The sequence below is a fragment of the Callithrix jacchus genome, chromosome 12 (assembly GCF_049354715.1).
Source record: "Callithrix jacchus isolate 240 chromosome 12, calJac240_pri, whole genome shotgun sequence".
Taxonomy (NCBI): Eukaryota; Metazoa; Chordata; class Mammalia; order Primates; family Cebidae; genus Callithrix; species Callithrix jacchus.
This window is the reverse complement of record NC_133513.1, coordinates 95,451,955-95,467,925: the sequence shown is the minus strand read 5'-3', so window position 1 is coordinate 95,467,925 and position 15,971 is coordinate 95,451,955. Positions and strand designations below refer to the sequence as shown.

Here is a 15,971-nt window from a genome sequence, read left to right as displayed (position 1 = left end):
CTCACTGCAACTTCTGCCTCCTGAATTCAATCGATTGTCCTGCCTCAGCTTCCCAAGTATGCGCCACCATGCCCAGCTAATTTTTGCACTTTTTAGTAGAGATGGGGGTTCCACTGTATGTTGGCCAGGCTGGTCTCGAATACCTGACCTCAGGTGATCTGCCCGCCTCACCCTCCTAAAGTGCTGGAATTACAGGCATAAGCCACCTCACCCAGCCCAGAGAGAATTTTGTTAAAAAGTCAATCACACCATGTCACTTCCCCGTTTAAAACCCTCACTAGCCAGGCATGGTGGCTCATGCCTGTAATCCCAGCACTTTGGGAGGCTGAGGTGGGCAGATCACCTGAGCTCAGGAGTTCGAGACCAGCCAGGGAAACCTGGCAAAACCCTGTCTCTACATAAAATACAAAAAGTTAGAACCCTGTCTCTACATAAAATACAAAAAGTTAGCATGGTGACATGTGCTTGTGTTCCCAACTACTTGGGAGGCTGAGGTGTCAGGCTCACTTGAACCTGGGAGGTCAAGGCTGCAGTGAGCCAAGATCGTACCACTGCACTCCAACCTGGGTGACAGGGAGACACTATCTCAAAAAACAAATAAAAATAAAACCCAACAGCTTGCTTCTAGCACTGCCTTGATCAATAGAGCCCTCTTCACTTTTCCAGCTGCATCTCCCAATCAATCACCCCTGATACCCTGGGTCTTTGCACCTGCTATTCCCTCTGCCTCTCACTGAGACCTTTTCTAGACAAATCCTTGCCATTCAGCTCACATCCGAGGGTCACCTTCTCAGAAAGCCCTTCCCTGATGACGTGACATAGCTTCTCATTCATGCCACCTTACATCACCCCAATTTCAGCATAACACTATCATTGCCTGATAATATCTTGTTTGGCTGTTTATTCCCAACCCCACCCCACCCCTGATTAGAATGCAAGCTCCACGGTGGCAAAAACCTTGTCTGTCTTATTCATGGTTAGCTCCCTGGCACCTAGACCAGGGCCTACAGAGAAGGGATTCTGTACATATTTGTTGAATGAATGAATAAATGAATAAACTAAGAAAGCATGGAGGAATCTGTGACCCAGTGACTCTAGCCATGTGGGGGGGCACTGGTTGCCACCCTCCCTCACTGCACCCAGAGCCCAGGCTTGCCTGTGTGCCAGGCCAGCTGTGCCCCCTGGAGCCTTTAGAGCCCTTTGCCTGCCCTCACCTGTATAGAAACAGAGCAGCCAGGTGCCCAGCAGGGGGGCAAAGGTCTGGCCTGGCTTGGTCACCAGGGCAACCATGCCAAAGAGGAGTGCTGAGGCTGCCTGCTTACGGTGGTTCAGCACCAGGTCCTCGTCCACCAGGTCGGTGACCACCAAGGTCAGCAGTTTACAGGTGCCCTCAGTGAAGACGCGGTTGCTGCAGTGGAGGGAGAGAGAGGCAGGAATGAAGGTGTGAAACGGAGGTGTTGAGGAGAGGGTGAGCAGGGGTGTACCTGGCAATGAAGAGGCACAGCAGGCCGAGGTGGTCCGGGCCAGCCAACAACATGAGCAGGCTAAGGCCCAGCTTGAGCAAGAAGAGCCCCCGCACCACCGCGTAGACACCCCAGCGCCGGCACAGGGACAGGAAGTAGAGGTTGTTGAGATGAGGAGCGACATAGGAGAGACCTGGGGAGGGAGATGGGGCCCCACCTTGTCAAGGGCACTACCACAGTGCCAATGAGCGCCATCAGCTTCACGGCCAACTGCATTCCTGTACACTAGCGATACACTGGGCTCTGTGCTAAGGGCTTCACGGTCTTAGTTCATCCTCACAGCCCCTTAAGGTGAGTACTAATATCATCCCCACTTTACAGATGAAAGAGGCCCAAAAAGATGAACTAACCCACCCGAGGCCACCTACCAGATAAGCAGAGTCAAGACTCATACCCAGGCCCATCAGACGATACTCCTTGCTGTTAACCAGCCACTGCACCACATCCCCTCAGGCAATACCATTTCCAAGAGGACCAACACCAACACAGCCTCCCCACCTCGCCCCCCACCAACACCCCCCACACCCTGCTCCCCCATGCCCACTGCACCCAGCAGCACTTGGTGTCTTTTATTTATTTATTTTTTTGAGACGGAGTCTTGCTCTGTTGCCAGGCTGGAGTGGCGCGATCTCGTCTCACTGCAACCTCCACCTCCTGGAGCGATTCTCCTGCCTCAGCCTCCCGAGTAGCTGGGATTATAGGCTTTCGCCACCATGCCCAGCTAATTTTTGTGTTTTTAGTAGAGACAGGGTTTCACCATGTTGGCCAGGATGGTCTCCATCTGCTGACATGATCCACCCGCCTCAGCCTCCCAAAGTGCTGGGATTACAGGCTTGAGCCACCGCAACAGCCTGCACTTGGTGTCTTAAAAAGTTTTTCCTACCCCTTCCTGGAGGGAACAGCTGGGGGCTAGGAAGTGCAACTTCCACAATAGAATCCTCTCCACCCTCTGCCACCAGGGTCTCAGCAGGTGAGGGTTTCTGGGGTGCAAGCCCACAGCTGGGCTAGGGTTTCTGGGGTGCAAACCCACAGCTGGGCTAGGGTTTCTGGGGTGCAAGCCCACAGCTGGGCTAGGGTTTCTGGGGTGCAAGCCCACAGCTGGGCTAGGGTTTCTGGGGTGCAAGCCTCTGTCCTTCCAGCCTGCATGAAGCACCTGAGGCACCCACTCACCCAACAGGATGGAGCCCGTAGAAAGGGAGATATGGTCGGACAACAGATGCTCCAGGAAGAGGGGGAAGAAGTTGCTGTTGAAGTGACAGTGGAAGACCTGCAACCCAACAGGGACAGTGAGGAGACTTTGGGGGGCAAGGGGGAGCTGACAAGGCCGGAAGTCAACAGGGGAGCACACATTCCCCCTACCCCCAGCCCCTATCATCAGAGCAGCATTTTTCCCCATCTCCCTAACACAGAACATGCCAGAACACAATCTAAAACCACATTCCTGGTGCTATCTGACTTTGCTAAAAAGTTAGAAGGCATGACAAATTAGTATTGGGGCAATTAAAAGTTTTTTCTTTTTAGTTGAAAACACATTAGTGAAGCTGGGCACGGTGGATCGCGTATGTAATCCTAGCACCTAACACTTTGAGAGGCCAAGGCAGGCAGATCACTTAAGGCTAGGAGTTTGAGACCAGCCTGGCCAACATGGTGAAACCTGTCTCTACTAAAAATACAAAAAATTAGTTGGGCGTGGTGATGTGTGCCTGTAATCCCAGCTACTCGGAAGGCTAAGGTGGGAGAATCACTTGAATGTGGGAGGCAGAGGTTGCAGTAAGCCAGGATCGCTGCCACTGCACTCCAGCCTATGCAACAAAGTGAGGCTGGAGTGCAAAAAAAAAAAAAAAAAAAAAGTAAAAGAAAAAGAAAACACATTAGTGAAACAAATTTTATAACATGAGAACAGTTTATTTCTAAATTCAGCTAGTTTACGTACTACAAGTTTTAGTCCATATAGCACTTGGCTTTTCTTTTTTTAGTGATAAAGTCTTGCTCTGCCACCCAGGCTGGAGTGCAGTGGCACAATCATAGCTCACTGCAGGCTCGAACTCCTGGGCTCAAGCAATCTTCCCACCTTGGTGTCCCAAAGTGCTGGGATTACAGGTGTGAGCCACTGTTACCTGACAGCCCTTGGTGTCTTTTAAAAAGATTGTTACAGAGTCCCCAAAGGGGGCATCTCTGTCTCATATCCTCACTTTACAGGAGAGGACGGCACTACCCAGAGAGCCTGAGACCTGCCTAAGATCACACAGGGAGGGAATAGCTCAAAGGGAGCTAGAATCCAGGCCTCCTGACTACCCAACCTGCATTCCTGCCATTGACTCACCTGGCAGACCTCCTGGGTGGCCTGGAACTCAGTTCCCAGCCTTTTTTTTTTTTCGAGGAGTCTGACTCTGTTGCCCACGCTGGAGTGCAGTGGTGCCATCTCAGCTCACTGCAACCTCCGCCTTAGGGATTCAAGTGATTCTCCTGCCTCAGCCTCCCAAGTAGCTGGGATTACAGATGTGCATCATGATGGTTGTTTCGCTTTTATATATTTAGTAGAGACAGGGTTTCACTATGTTGGCCAGGCTGGTCTTGAACTCCTAACCTTGTGATCCACCCACCTCGGCCTCCCAAAGTGCTGGGATTACAGGCTTGAGCCAACACACTCAGCCAATTTTTATATTTTTATGGGGTTTTTCCATGTTAGCCAGGTTGGTCTCAAACTCCTGACCTCAAATGATCTACCTACCTCTGCCTCCCAAAATACTGGGACTACAGGCATAAGCCACCATGCCTGGCAGAGTTCCCAGCTCTTGAGGAGTCTGTCCCCTTGAGTGAAGCATTGCCAGCTGAGGAGGGGCCGGGAGCTGCTCCCCATACCTGCACCAGGTCCATGCTCACGAACCACAGGAAGTTCCGATGGCGTGCCAGCTGCCGGAGATATTGGCCCAAGGTGATGCTGTCCACCTCCTCACTGCCCACAAGCAGCTCCTCTCCACACAGGCTGTGGGGCAGAAAGGAGTGGAGAACTGCCTGGGGCCGGCCAGTTATCCTCCAGCACAGCCCAGGGCTGGCCAGTTATCCCCCATCAGCGAGGGACCCAACACCAAAATCAGACTTAGAAGGTTGCTGGTGAGGACCTGAAGAGCCGAAGCTGGCCACTCACCCGCTATCCACAGTTAGGCCTGAGCACCCTGGGTCCCTTCGGGCCGCCTCAACCCGCCACCTCAGCAGCTGTGTGGCCCCCAGAAAGCCCAGCCCAGAGCTGACAGCCAGTGTCACGCAGAAAGCACGGAAGGAGGAGAAATCCTCCTTGTTCCAAAAGGCATAGGAGGCAAAGACAGACAGGGAGCCGGCCGCGCTGAAGAGGGAGCAGTAGAAGTTGAGGTGGGTGCGGTCGTGGGCTGAGAGGGCCAGGTCGGCCAGCAAGGCGTGGTGGTGCAGGTCCACGAGCGTCAGGAAGCCGTCATAGAGGCACAGGCACAGCAAGAACTGTAGGCCGGCTGGGGCCCAGGGCACCCAGAATGCCAGGAACGCCAGCGCCAGCAGTGGCCCATGCCAGCCCAGGGCCCGCACCCGGGCCAGCACCACGGCCCTTGAGGAGAGCCCGGCGCCTGACCTGCCAGGGAAAGGAGGGCTGTTGAGACATGCTCCGTCAGCCGTGGCAGGCTGCAGTTCCCCTTGCCCAGGCTCCAGTGGAGGGATGGAGGCCCAGGGTGTGGGACTCACAACAGGGTGGTCCCACTGTCCCCCCAGCCCCCAGCCTACAATTTACGAAGCACAACTCATCACTGGGTACACTCCCTCCTCTGCCCCAATTTCCACCCCCTAACTAGCCTGTCAGGCCGATAGCCAAAGTGTATGGGATGCCCACTTCTGAAGGTTGGGGGTGATGATTAGACTCCAGCTGGGATGGAGCAAAGGAATCTTCCAGAAGCAGCAGAGGGTGTTTGCAATCTAGAGTCCAGAGGGGCCAGCCAAGCCAAGCCGGGGTAGGTCTCTTCCCCTGCCGAGCCAGGCAAGGGTGTATCCAAGGCCACCTCTCCAACCCGAACCTGGACCCCAGGAAGGGAAGGGGCATGGGCAACACTGAAATAGTCTCCCCTTCCTTCCCCACCCAAAACACAGTAGCAGTAGGGTGGGACTGAACCAATTATAAGCTATTCCCAATACACCAACCGGGGCTGGGAGCTGAGGAACTGCCGGTCACTGAGCCAGCCGAAGAGGGGGTCATTGAGGCTATTCCAGAGGAGAAACACCGTCTGCAGGCAGAGGGGAGATGGGCAGGTGGGCTCTAGGTAGCCTCCTCTCCAGCTCTCCCACCTAGCCTGCTCACCACCCCTCAAAAATGGTACCAGCTTTTCTACCTGCAAACCTTTGCTCATGTCAGTTCCTCTGCTAAAACCCAATCTGGCCAGGCATGGTGGCTCACACCTGTAATCCCAACACTTTGGGAGCCCAAGGTGGGTGGATTACCTGAGGTCAGGAGTTCAAGACCAGCCTGACCAACGTGGCGAAACTAAAATACAAAAATTAGCTGGGCATGGTGGCACATGCCTGTAATCCCAGCTACTCAGGAGGCTGAGGCAGGAGAATTGCTTGAACCAGGAAGGCAGAGGTTGCAGTGAGCTGAGATCGTGCCACTGCACTCCAGCCTGGGCGACAAGAACAAAAAACTCCATCTCAAAAAAAACCAAAAACACCTGTTCTGCCAGTCAAGCCACTGCCCCCCTCAAACTCCCACCCATCCAGAGTCCAGCTGGTATGCAGCTGATAAATTTATATACGTGAACATATTATATATATAAGTATATAGAATCTTGACTATGTAAGACAGTGGCCAGGAAAGCTGATCTAGTCCCTGCCAAGGAGGAGTCATTGAGACTTCCACAGTTTTTCGGGATGTGGTGGCTTAGGCCTGTAATCTCAGCACTTTGGAAGGCGGAGGCAGGCAGATCACCTGAGGTCATGAGTTTGAGACCAGTCTGACCAACATGGAGAAACCCTGTCTCTACTAAAATACAAATTTAGCCAGGTGTAATGGCACATGCCTGTAATCCCAGCTACTCAGGAGCTGAGGCAGGAGAATTGCTTGAAGCCAGGAGACAGAGGTTGCATTGAGCGGAGATCATGCCACTGCACTCCAGCCTGGGCAACAAGAGCAAAACTCCATATCAAAAAAAAGAGACCTGCATAGCTTTTCTTGCTGAATCTTGGTGAACAACCTGGACTGCCCATGCCCGACTGGGTGGGACCCGATACCTGCAATCTGCCCGGCAGCCTGGGTACCCTCTAGTCTCCATCACACCCCCTCCCCCATGTTGGCCACGAACCCTGGCCCTACCTCTCCAACCCAGAAGGCCGCTTTGTTGATCTTGTACACTGAGACAAAGGTATCCACATAGTAGAGCAGGAAGACATTGTGCAGGATGGTGGTGAAGAGGGCCAGGGAGCCATAGACCACAGCCATGGGCAGACCCAGCAGCCAGGCCTGGGGCCAACCTAGTCCCATGGCTGCAGCCCCAGCCTTAGCCCCAGGAGCACCGGGGAGGGCTCATGGCCACAAGCTGTCTTGCCATCCTCCTCCCTGGGGAAAAAAGAACCAGTGAGCAACAGGGATCAGAGCCAGCTCTGCTTTAACCTCAGACCTCTGAATCATTTAATCATTTCCCACAGTAGAGAGTTTGTACTTACAACAGCACCGGGAATTAAGAATGAAGTACAACGGAAACAGTGATGAGCTTGATACCACTAATCAGGGATTGACTCGAGGAACCTGAGAGCCTGTGGGAAGAGAAGGCAGACACCCGGCAAGTGCTGAGCCAAGTCGTGAGCTGGGGCTGGATGCTCAGTGTCTTCTTACATAGCACTATGTGACTTTAATGGTCTAGATGAGACAACCCTGGGCTTGGGCACACAGCGCACTTACAGTAAAATGTGAGGCAGTTACCTAACCCAGGCCTTAGCTTCCTCTTCTGTAAAATGTAAAAGGAGACCACTATGCCTATTTTGTAAAGGATCATAAGGATTAAACCATGTGACTCACAGAAAGCACTCACTATTGGTATTGATATGGAAGATGCAAAGGGAAGTGTCAGAAAGAGAAGGTCGTGGTCCCTTTAAATGATATGGAAAGGGGGAAGGGAAGTGCTGAGTAGAGGTGGGCGAGGTCCCTGGCTAGGGCTCCACCTCTGGGCCTCTGCCCATGGACCTAGGTGAGGACAGGAATTTTGTTTTCCTGCCCAAATGTTGTATTTCCCAAGACCACCCTGGCCCACCAAGCCCCCATCCTGTGCTTATAAAAACCCTGAGACTTGGCAGGGCACAGTGGGGTGGCACATGCCTGTAATCCCAACTACTGGGGAAGCTGAGGCAGGAGAATTGCTTGAACCCAGGAGACAGAGGTTTTGGTGAGCTGAGATCATGCTATTGCACTCCAGCCTGGGCAACAAGAGCAAAAGGAAGCTCTTTAAGCCTATGAGTCCCCTTCCACCACACTCACCACACCCATGGGCCACAGTAATCCTACTTTGCCCCAAGACAGGAGGATGGCCTTTCCCTGAAGCCACTCAGGCCCCTGAATAAAATGCACTTCTGTTTTTCCTCAAAGCTTTATTCAGGTCTAATTGACAAACACCAAACTTCGTGTTTTCAAAGCATGCAGTCTATAAGTTTCACCATATGCATGTACCTGTGAAATCATCACCACAAAAGAGATAATGAACACACCCAACACTTTTCTGAGTAACGTGGAAAAAAGACACAACTGGGGCTGGGTGAGGAGGCTCACACCTGTAATCCCAGCACTTGGGGAGGCCAAGGTGGGCAGATCACTTGAAGCCAGGAATTTGAGACCAGCCTGGCCAATGTGGCAAAGCTCCATCTCTACTAAAAATACAAAAATTAGCCAGCGTGGTGGCACATGCCTGTAATCCCAGCTACTCAGGAGGCTGAGGCAAGAGAATCGCTTGAATCCAGGAGGCGGAGGTTACAGTGAGCCCAGATCACGCCACTGTACTCCAGTCCTGGCGACAGAGCGAGTCTCCATCTCAACCTGTGCTGGAGGCAAAACAACTTATCCAGGTGAACAGCCACCCTGGAGAGGAAGCTGAGGGAAGAGTGTTCAGGTTACTCTTTTCATGGTTTCTCTTCCAGATTCCACTCCTCCATCAAGAAACAGCCTTTCCCCACTTGCCCTCCCCACCCTCAATCCGCCTCAGCAGAGAATAGCAGCCCCACCTCTCCCAGGGAAGAACAGCTTGGAGCCGGCACCAGCCTCCTTGCATAAACTGGTGAGAAATCCTGTAACCTGCAACCAGCTCCACCCACCTCCTTGGCACCTTCCAAGACCTACCCTCATGGTCTCAGCTGGTGGCCTTCAGCCAGCCACTCCCTCTCCCTGATCCTCAGTCTCCTCACCCACAAAGTGGGGATGTTAATGTCAACCTCTAAGGTGGCTGTGGGCTGAAATGCAAAAGGAATATAAAGCATCAAGTGCCTGCTACATAGAAGACCCTCAATATAGAGAAGCTATTTTTTTTTTAAGATGGAGTCTTGCTCTGTTGCTCACGCTGGAGTGCAGTGGCTCAATCTCAGCTCACTGCAACCTCTGCCTCCCTGGTTCAAGTGATTCTCCTTTCTCCGTCTCCTGAGCAACTGAAATTACAGGTGCCTGCCACCACATCCAGCTAATTTTGTTGTTTGTTTGTTTGTTTGTTTTTTTGAAACCAGAGTCTTACTGTGTCACCCAGGCTGAAGTGCAGTGGCACAATCTCAACTCACCACAACCTCCGCTTCCTGGGTTCAAGTGATTATCCTGCCTCAGCCTCCGGAGTACCTGGGACTACAGGAACGTGCCACCAAGCCCAGCTAATTTTTTGTATTTTTAGTAGAGATAGGTTTCACAGTGTTAGGATGATTTCAATCTCTTGACCTCATGATCTGCCTGCCTTGGCCTCCCAAAGTACTGGGATTACAGGTGTGAGTCACCATGTCTAGCCAATTTTCATATTTTTAGTAGAGACAGAGTTTCACCATATTGGCCAGGCTGGTCTCGAATTCCTGACCTTAAGTGATCTGCATGCCTCAGCCTCCAAATGTGCTGGGATTACAGGCGTGAGCCACCATGCCCGGCCCACAGTAGCTATTTTCTTTCCATGTCTCTGAAGTTTGGTTTAATAATATTGTTTATTTATTTTTATTATTTTTTTTTTTTAGATAGAATCTCACTCTGTCACCCAGGCTACAGTGCAGTGGTAGGATCCTGGCTCACTGCAACCCCCACCTGCCAGGTTCAAGAATTTTTTCTCCCTTAGCTTCCTGAGTAGCTGGGATCACAGGCATGTGCCACTATACCTGGCTAATTTTTGTATTTTTTGTGAAGACGGGGTTTTGCCATGTTGGCCAGGCTGACAACTCCTGACCTCAAGCGATCTGCCTTCCTTGGCCTCCTGAAGTGTTGGGATTACAGGTATAAGCCAGCATGCAGTTTCAGGATCTTTAAAAATCAATCATTAGGCAGGGTGTGGTGGCTTATGCCTATAATTTTAGCACTTTGGAAGGCCAAGTCAGAAGGATCACTTGAGGCCAGGAGTTAGAGACCAGCTGGGGCAACATTGATCAAAAGTAAAAATCATTGACCTCTCTGCCACATCCATGATTGAAATTTTCTTTCCAGCAACCAACCTTTATGCCTTTTGCCACCTGAAATACCCTTGTCCCTCTTGTCTGCCGTCCCTCAAATTCCCTTTTTCTTTTTTTGAGACAGAGTCTCATTCTATTGCCAGGGCTGGAGTGCAATGGCACAATCTCGGCTCACTGCACCCTCCACCTCCCAGGTTCAAGTGATTCTCCTGACTCAGCCTTCTGAGTAGCCGGGACTACAGACTCTTACCACTATGCCCAGCTAATTTTTTATATTTTTAGTAGAGACGGGGGTTTCACCATGTTGAGCAGACTGGTCTCGAACACCTGAATTTGTGACTCACCTGCCTCAGCCTCCCAAAGTGCTAGGATTACAGGTGTGAGACACTGCACCTGGCCTCAAATTCCTTTTTAAATGCCACCTCTACACTTTCGTTCATGCTGTGCCTGCACCTACGATGCCCTGGGATCACTATCTACTATTCCTCCCCTTTGGGCCTGTCATTTGTGCCAGAGCAGGCCAGCCCAGCCCTCTCTGGGCTGCAAGCACCCCCAGCCTCTGACCAGCCTCTCACCACAACTGTAGCCATACAAGGTATGCTTGGCTTTTACATCCATATCATGACCCCTTACAGCTCTGTTACTATCTCCATTCACATTTTATACATGAAGAAACCAAGGCTCTGAAGATTAAATCACTGGCCCAAGTCACAGAGTTAGAAGGTGCTGGAGTGAAGATTCAAAACAGGTTTCGACTAAAACCACAGTATTCTCACTTCATCATGCCCCCACATTCCTCCCCATCTTATCAAATCCTGCTTATCCAGTGTCATGGTTTTCCCAAGAACACTCAATCAGATGTTCTCTCCCATTTTCAGGCCCTGAGTCCTTGTTATCAGCCATCCAAATGCCTCCCTGTCCCTCCTCCAGCCTACAGGCTTCTTAAAAGTGGGGCTGGGTTAGTCCCGCCCTTGATCCCTGACCTTTGCCTCCACCGGGCTCCCTCACCATGCAGTAGGTGCTCAGTCAATCCCTGCTGGGTTAATTTGCCCCTAAAAGGTCAATATGAGCATCCTCAGCCCTAGGGAACAGTAGCAGCAGTCACAGGAAAACTGTCATCCCTAGACCCCACTGTGCCCCTAGCTCTGTGTTCTGCTTGACTATGGGAGTCAGAGAGAAGGGGTAGCCTGGGAGCCTCTCTGAGTAAGACACAAAAGCAAGGCAAGAGATACAAAGAAGAATAGTGATCCTAACAGAGGAACATTTATTAAGCTTTCGCCGGGTGCACAGCACTGTGCCAAGAGACACAGAAACAATCTGGGAAGAGAGCTCAGAGCACCACGGGAGAAAGGGGCCCATCAGGAAGGGTTTTGTAAACCTTGCACAAGATTCTATGCTGATGACAACAAGTGGGGCACTCGGGGTGGGGAAGTGACAGAATCAGATCTGTTTGAAAGGAGCCCTCTGGCAGGTGTCTTAAAACTCTTCCCCTCCACCCTATCAGGCCCCTGGGAGGTAAGACTAGAAAGGGATGGAAACAGCAGCATCTCCCTGATTTCTTAACCAACCTATGGTGGGTTGGGGAGGCTGACAAATTTAGTGGAGGAAACCAAGAATACCAGACTGGGCCCCTGGAGTGAGGGACATCAGACTGTACAAGAGGCATTAGTGCAGAGGGAAAAGCTACAAATAGGCATAATTTGGAGTCTGGAGCCCTGGGTCAGGTGTGAATATTTTCCTTAACTTACTCTCTGAGGCTATTCCCACATCTGTGAAGCAGAGAAAACAATTCCATTCTCTGCCTGTCCTCAGGAATACCAAATGAACAACTGAACATTAAAGGTATACTACCCAATATGCCCTTTGCTTAACAGGTAGCTGACCTCTGAATTGTCTGCTGTGCTTCCTGCTTTACTCTCAGGGTCTTGTCTCCCTGCCCAGTCTCCGCACAGTAGGGTCTAGCCCCAGGGTTGGGGGATGGGGGGGTCCATCCTTCTCTTCCGGCTAGAAATGAGCTTTCAATTCATTTCTCAACTTGTTGAGATGGAGACTTCTCCCTTCCCCTTCCCCTCAGGTCCCTAGAGCAGCGATAGCTTCACCTCAGGACCACCTGCCCCTCCCAAGCCACTGAGGAGTTTGGGATCAACCCAGGAGCTTTTCACTCAATGGCTGGTGCTGAAACACATGCTCCCCACCGCCTGCACGTTAAAATCACCTGCGGAGCTGTGCAATAATACCGAGGCCCAGGCCTCACGTAGAACAGTTAAGTCGGAATCTCTCGGGGCGGGCCCAACATCGGTGTTTTTTTTAAAGCTCAAGTGCCACCAGGGTTAAATGCCTTATGTTAATGGAACGGATCCCGGCCTGACCAGTGCATTCCTCGATCCCAGACCGCCAGGGAGCTATCTGAGCCATTGCATCCCTTTCTTCACACCCCCGGAGAGCCCTCCTGCGAGGATTCCACCCTTGCCCGCTTGAACCCACTTCTTCCCCCACTTCTTCCGCCCCGACCACAGAACTCTCCCAATCCACAATATGATCACCCCAAAGAACCCACAGACAAACCCCAGAGGGCAAAGCATTCCCCTCCCCCTTGGGCCTGTCGTTTGTGCCAGATCGGCCCCAGCCCAGCCCTCTCCAGCCAGCGCGCCCCGGCCCCTAGCCAGCCTCTCACCGCAGCCTCTCACCGCAATCGTAGCAAGCGAATCCTAATCCCACGGCTGGCAGGAGCCAGGTGCGAGCCGGTACGCCTGCGCGTGCTTCTAGGGCTTCCCCAGCCTCTCCCTTCGCCACGGCTCAGCGATTGGCCCCGCGAGGCCCCTGGGACCGGAGCTCCGGCAGGTGACCGCGCCTGAGGCTGCCGCCGCCATGTTTGTCACGGGCGCTTGCCCTTAGCGACCAAAAGGAGAAAGTAGACACTGGCAAATAGGGCCAGGTTGCCTGGATTCCTGATCGGCTCAACCCCTCTCCTTTACCTACACTAAAGTTTAATGTCATTTCTGTTCAAACCAACAAGCTTTTTCTTTCTAAGTGCTCACCTTCCTTCCTCTCCTAGCCTAGTATTCGTTGGGAGAGTAGAAGTCAGCACACTCCATCCAGCCTTGTGGTCTGAGCTGATGCACTGCTGCTGCCGACTTGGAGGTGGCAGAGGCACGACCCGGGACTCCCTGATGCTGCATCATGAGCCCTTCAAGGGTGGACAGGCCCAGCTTGAGCTGTGGGCAGCAGGGCTCCAGCCACAGCAACCAGGGCCTGAATGAGCAACTATGCAGCCCAACCTCCTTGTATTAACAATGGTAATAATAAAACACAAGGAGCACTGAGCGCTTGCTATGTGCCCTGTACTGCATTCAGAACAACAGTGCATTCACTTGTTGAGTCCACACATCATTCCTAGGAGGTAGGCACTTCTATCCCCATTTTACACGTGAGAAAACTGCAGTTCAGAGATATTCAATAACACACAAGCAGCAAGAGCCCAGTCGAGGTGGAACCTGGCTATCCTGACTCCCACAACAGTCTTTCCTCTTCTCACTCCTGCACAATCCCTCAAAATTAAGTTTTGTTTTGCTTAATGTAGGCTGTGGAGGATGTTTTATGATTTCTCCCAACTGGAAAGGTTTTTGGGCAACCAGACAGCACACATTCCAGCTCTGCCTGATTCCCCTACCTTGGGACACAGGGCAAAAAGCCTGTGGCCGTTGGCTTCTGTAGGACCTGGAACTCATCTCCTAGCTCCACCACTTCCTTGCTAAGGGACTCCTTTATTATTATTTGAAACAGGGTCTTGCTCTGTTGCTCAGGTCAGAGTGCAGTGGTGTGGCATGATCTCAGCTCACTGCAACCTCCACCTCCCTGGCCCAGATGATCCTCTCACCTCAGCCTCCCAAGTTGCTGGGATCACCAGCTCATGCCACCATGCCTGGCTAATTTTTAAAATTCTTTGTAGAGATGGAGTCTCACTATGTTATCCAGACTGGTCTTGAACCAGGGCTCAAGGGACCCTCCTGTTTCAGTCTCCTAAAGTGCTGGAATGATAAGTGTGAGCCACTGCTCTTAGCGGGGACCCTCCTTTTGTGAGCCTGTTTTATGCTTTACAGGGATTCTGCAGGCATTAAATGAGAAACAAGGGTATAGGAGCTTTGTGAACTGCTCATCTTTATGACCTTCACTGATGGTTGTGAGCTAATTCCCTGCAACAGGGATATTCTCCTCCTCCTAACAACCACAGCAAATCGTCGAATGTAAAGGCCTGATGTCCCGGGGCTAGAGCCTATTCAACCAGTTCCTGGGGAGCCCCTAGGGATGCCATTAACCTTGCCCCAAGAATCCATCTCCCACTCACCTGTCCCTCCTTCCTAATCTCTCTCCTTCACTCTTCACAGTTGTTCCCATGTCACCCAAGCCACCCCCCACCCCACCCCACACCCATCTCTTCTAGATTTAGACAATTGCTGAAATCCCTCCTGATCCAGAAAGCCTCATGACTAGAAGACAGGTGGTCATTTTGCCACTCTCCTCTCCTCTTACCTCCATCTGTGCCTACCTGGCTGTGAGAAGAGAAAACTCAGCATTCAGCCTGGAGTCCGGCAGGCACACTGGGACCTCCATACTTTGCTAAGAGTCTCCCTGCCTATCTCTGTCCAGCATGTGCCTGCCTTTCTTTCTTTCTCTTTCTTTCCTTCCTTTCTTTCTTTTCTTTCTTCCCTTCCCTTCCTTCCTTCTTTTTTATTTTTTTTGAGATGCAGTCTCACTCTGTCACCCAGGCTGGAGTGCAATGGTGCAATCTCAGCTCACTGCAACTGCTGCCTCCTGAGTTCAAGCGATTCTCCTGCCTCAGCTTCCCGAGTAGCTGGGATTACAGGCACGAGCCACTACACCCAGCTAATTTTTGTATTTTCAGTAGAGACGTGGTTTCACCATCTTGGCCAGGCTGGTCTCAAACTCCTGACCTCGTGATCCACCTGCCTCGGCCTCCCAAAGTGTGGGATTACAGGCATGAGCCACCACGGTGGGCCGCATGTGCCTTTATTTCAAAGCAAACTCCAAGTCTTTACTTAGTCCTCACTGGGTGTTCAGTGGGGAAATGGAAATAGAGAAAGCTGACAGGGGCCAGAGCTGGATGTGACCCAGTAGAAAAGACCTTTGGTCCCTCACGTTGCACTTAATGCCCCACAGTTACACTCTGAGGCCCCTCAGCCCTCTGATTATAGAGACAACATAGCCAGTTACCTTTTATGTCAGCACCAGGACAGGGCCATATTACCTGCCTAACTCCTTGAGCCATACTGGAGTCCCTGGACCATGGGACAGATAGATTATGCACACTCTGTCTTTTAAATTCTCTCCTCCCTTCACTTCCCACCTCTCTGATCTAGGTTCCGCCATGTTATCTTCTGATCTACTAATTTCTCCTCAGTCCCCTTCACTTTGGCACTTTCTCCCAGAACCTCTAAAGGTAAAGGGAGGGTGCCCCACATTTCCATCTTTAATACTCATATATTCACTCAAACTTTATTCCATTCCAGGCCACAGGCTATAAAGTAAAGGGGATTTCAAAAACAAGATTGGTGCCCACAAGAGGCGTGAGTGGGGTCCCAAAAAGCTAGCAGCCACAATGTCAATAGTGTAATAGGAACCAGGTAGAGACAAGCTCAGGTTGTCTCCATCAGCTGTTACAGTAATTTCACGTTCTACCTTTTCCTTCATGACTACTTCCACACCTCCCATGTCCAGCCTGAACAGAATGTCCAGAATGGCCCACCTGAACTCAACATTCGTTAAACTTCCAATCTCCCTCCAGTGTTTTCTACCTCCAGGACT

At 51.6% G+C, this 15,971-nt stretch overlaps 1 protein-coding gene across 6 annotated transcripts in view; it reads right to left on the bottom strand.

Moving 5' to 3' along the window:
- The window catches only part of SLC68A1 (solute carrier family 68 member 1), a 39,470-nt gene that overhangs the window by 1,750 nt on the left and 21,749 nt on the right, over positions 1 to 15,971 (bottom strand). For 2 of the 6 annotated variants that reach the window (XM_078346392.1, XM_035268934.3), the window contains exons 2-9: positions 7,200 to 7,289; positions 6,850 to 7,092; positions 5,685 to 5,767; positions 4,672 to 5,124; positions 4,386 to 4,509; positions 2,694 to 2,790; positions 1,485 to 1,656; positions 1,215 to 1,408 (exon numbers count right to left, since the gene is read on the bottom strand). In XM_078346392.1, coding sequence (XP_078202518.1) covers positions 1,215 to 1,408; positions 1,485 to 1,656; positions 2,694 to 2,790; positions 4,386 to 4,509; positions 4,672 to 5,124; positions 5,685 to 5,767; positions 6,850 to 7,017 — 1,291 coding nt within the window. In that variant the 5' untranslated portion in view covers positions 7,018 to 7,092; positions 7,200 to 7,289. Of the gene's footprint in view, positions 1 to 1,214; positions 1,409 to 1,484; positions 1,657 to 2,693; positions 2,791 to 4,385; positions 4,510 to 4,671; positions 5,125 to 5,684; positions 5,768 to 6,849; positions 7,093 to 7,199; positions 7,290 to 12,822; positions 12,962 to 13,186; positions 13,411 to 15,971 lie in introns of those variants that run through there. The other 4 variants (XM_035268933.3, XM_035268932.3, XM_035268931.3 and 1 more) reach the window with 4 other exon arrangements.